Genomic DNA, 3844 nt, shown 5'->3' with positions numbered 1-3844 from the left:
GCATGAGTACAGTGCTGCTAATTTTTCACTGTCAGATATATTTTTTTAAAAAAATAAAAATATATAAAAATATAAATAATTCGCCCGTAAAATCAATCGATTTAAAATGCCCAATAGGCCTATAGATAACAAACTAGCTTGTCGGGTTCGCAACAAGACAATTGCGCCGCACAACTATCATTTGCTAGTCTGGTAGCATCCATCCAACAGAAGCAGACATAACATCCAGCCTGGGTAAGTGATTGATAGATAACTAATTCTCAATCGATTGATGTGGAGGCAGACCCATCAGATTATGCTTGAAGAGTTGGAGGATGTATATACTACAGTTGCGATCAGCACGAAGGCTTCTACTTCCTCACGTCTCAGGAGCACCTCCTGGTGTTCGATCCAGAGTACGACGACGACGGCCAGATATCCGGCGACTTGGATGGTTACCTCTTCCCTGATCATCATATGACCTCGCCCCCGGAAGCAGGGCAGGTGGTTGGCGGCCGCTACCTCGTGGAGTCAGATGGGAGGCTGCTCATGGTCAAGAGATTCATATCTCCAGGGCGGGGCACGGTGTCTTTCCAAGTCTTCACGCTTGAGTGGGAAACCAGCGACCCTCACTGGGAGAGCTCCGCCGCCGTCGTGACCGGGAAGCTGCTCTTCATCGGCCGAGGCTGCTCCAGGGCCATCCAAACGGGACGATCTGTCCCGGGTTTCATCTACTTCTTGGACGACGCTGAGGGATTCCCTGATGTGCAGTCCATTGTCCGCACCGAGAAGCAATACCGCTGCAGCGACGCCGGCTGGTTTCGCTGCTCCCCGCAGTACATCGAGAAGAGCTGGCCGCAAGGGCCCCGGCCGGACTGCTCGCCATGGATTTGGCTCTATCATTGATGATTCACATTCTCGCGGCGGCACACTTTTGGTTGGGGGAAGTTCTGTCTGCTTTCATTCTCTGAAACTGGTTGGGAATGTCGGTGATTGCAGGTACGATTGAACGTTGTATGGTGAGGTGCATGAAAGTTAATTGGTACCCATTGCAATTAAAATTGATGGTTTATTGGTTTGGGTTTGAACTGTATCTGGTCTAAACTTGGCAATGGAGCTGATATCTGTCATTGGTAGTTCAGTGTTTTCATAATTCATTAGTTGATTCTCTGTTTCAGTGTCTGCAGCAAACAGTTTGTCTTTCCACCCTGTTAAATTGGTAATGACTCAAGATGGTACATGTCTATTGATTATACTTCTCCATTTTGTTCTTGTTCTTGGCCAATGATCTAATTTGAGTAAGAGCTGCTCAACTAACATGATCTTAATTCAGACCTGACATCGGGTAAGCTACAGTAACAGGGTAGCTTGCAAATTTTAGGAATCCAAATGACAGTTATCATTTTGTTCAGAGTCAATATGCCAAGTTTCTTTGAATTTGCACGTGGTTTCATACATTAAAAAATTTGGATACTATTGTACTCCCGATCTACCTTCAGCCAGGTTTCAGTTGTCGTGAATTTGAACTTGAAATCTTGTTTCCGATGATTTACCCAAGTGTTTATCGACTGTCAGTTTTGCTATGCTATCTGAATAAATCATTCTTTGCGGTGTCGTGCTACTCTGTTATCAGAACTGTTGGCCAGTACTATGTGCATGTAAGTACTATGGCAATTTCAACTGGTTGTTAGTTGCTCTGTTCAGAATTTGTCATGCATTGGGACCTGAGGGCTTTCTTGCTGGAAATTTTGAATTTCTACAAGTGAAAGTTTCTGTTCCAAATAATAAATTCTTTGCACTGCTGGGGTATATGATATGCATCTGTTTTCAGTTGCTACTATGGATTAGAACCTCATTAGATTACTAATTAGCTCTGAACATTTGTTCTCTTTCCTTTGACTGATGTGTGTGTTAGCTCTAAACATTTGTTGCCAGAAAATATCTTGTTCAAACATTGCGAAGGATGAGATAATAATGCTGCTTAGGTAAAATCCGTGTTCATCAATAGCCAATCTCTAATTCAGAACTAGTGTATTAGCTGCCCTTTTCTTTTGTAAATCATGTCGGTATTTTATTGCCAAGCCCACTGAGGGATACCCCAATCAGGAACTCGAAGGTGCAAGGAGCACAAGGTTTAGACAGGTTTAGGCTGCAATATGCGTAATACCCTATATCCTGTACGGTGGTTTGTATTGCCTTAGACGTAGATTGGTCATTATTTGGAGGGGATCCCTGTCCGCCCTTGTATACTCTGGGGGAAAGCGTTACATGGAATTCTAGACCGATACTAGCTTAGAAGTCCTACCTGAGTACTGCTTAGGTAGTTCCTTCTGTACCGACTAGTCCTACTCGTATCCGAGTACTTTACAACAAACATAAGGTATGGCACATGGCCCATCCCTTATCTTAGAATATTCTATGCTATGTGTGCAGTCCTGTGGCTCCGGGTCTGACAAGCCCCGAGCTCTTCGTAGCCGAGTATTGCAGGATTCTGAGTCCTTCTGAAGTTGTCTTCAGTTTCTTCTGAAACTCCATCTTGGAGGCGTCCTTCGAGTAGTTCCTTGGCTGCCTCGAGGTTGCGAGGTGCTCATGCCCCAAGTAGTTTTAAGTCTTCTTTTATATGGGGTGCGATGAGAATCTCACACCATATGGAGTAGCGCCCGAGCCTTAGTTTGAATCGAAAAATAAGGCTGAGTATCAAATTAGTCTTGAATCTTTTTTTGTTATCTTCCAAATATTTTTTAAAAAATAAGCCATCAATGAGACGTGTCCCGCAGCCCCCGAGCCCTAAATACAAATCCCAAAGATTTGGAAAAAGGATACAAATGAACGTGGCATACCTTGTGACGTATTTTGCAGATTTGAATTGATGGTAAAAATAGAAAATTGGTTTGAAATTTGAAAAATGCCTTTTTTCGATAATATCCCTGAAAAAATGGTTAATCTAAAAACTTCCCCAAAATTATCCTAAATTACCTATTAAACAAATCATATCTCGAGGAAAACTCTTCAACATCCACATAGTGAAACTGGGTCCAACGATGGTTATTTAATCACACGATGATTTAGGGCAAACTCACCCTTTCAGTCACCTCCGCACTGTGTGAATTCTTCGTCTTCCTCTGTCTCGCAGCCCCCGCCACATCTAGATTCAGATCTAGGTCTACGTCATTTCCATCTTCTCCTCCCTCCCACTCTCCTTGCGTGCATCCCGCACCTTTCTCTTGAGCCCCCGAGCATATGTGAGTGAAGACAATCGTGACATCAAGGATGGGAAACAAGAAAGGCGCCAACAGGTGAGATAAGAAGAAGAAGGAGGAGAAAGCCAAGTCTGCGACCAGCGACTGAAATTACAGTAAGTGTTCTAGGAATGACCTCTTAAACCTTGTTGCCGAGGGTCTTCTTCAGGGCCAAGATGTTGTTCAATGGCGCTCTTCTTTCCCAACCCTTTCCCCTAGATAATGTTGACGAAATCGTTCTTTTTCTGCACTTTGTCAAAAGGGGATTGGACCTCGCCACCTCCGATTTTCTTGGTGGCCTTCTTTATTTCTATGGAATCCAACTTCATCATCTCAACCCAAACTCAATAGCTCATGTAGCTATTTTCTTTCATCTGTGCGAAGCTTTTCTAGGGATCGAACGCCATTTTGCTCTGTTTTGATTCCTTTTCCACTTGAAACCCCAACCTAGTTTGGAGCACAAGAATGTAGTCGACGGGGCTGGGTTCCAGCTAAAGAAGAAAATGGATTCTGAGTCCTTCTGAAGTCATCTTCAGTTTCTTCTGAAACTCCATCTTGGAGGCATCCTTCGAGTAGTTCCTTGGCTGCCTCGAGGCTACGAGGTGCTCATGCTCCAAGTAGTTTTA

At 43.8% G+C, this 3844-nt stretch overlaps 1 protein-coding gene across 1 annotated transcript; it reads left to right on the top strand.

The window, feature by feature from the left end:
* Window positions 1–303: 303 nt before the first annotated feature.
* LOC112879039 lies at window positions 304–1096 on the top strand (the record flags this gene model as incomplete). Its single annotated transcript, XM_025943361.1, has 1 exon — window positions 304–1096. A coding segment is annotated over one exon (582 nt), but the record flags the coding sequence as incomplete, so codon positions are not given.
* Window positions 1097–3844: the final 2748 nt, after the last annotated feature.

This window comes from Panicum hallii, chromosome 1 (assembly GCF_002211085.1).
Source record: "Panicum hallii strain FIL2 chromosome 1, PHallii_v3.1, whole genome shotgun sequence".
In the NCBI taxonomy this organism is placed as follows: Eukaryota; Viridiplantae; Streptophyta; class Magnoliopsida; order Poales; family Poaceae; genus Panicum; species Panicum hallii.
This window is presented reverse-complemented; position numbering and strand designations above follow the sequence as displayed.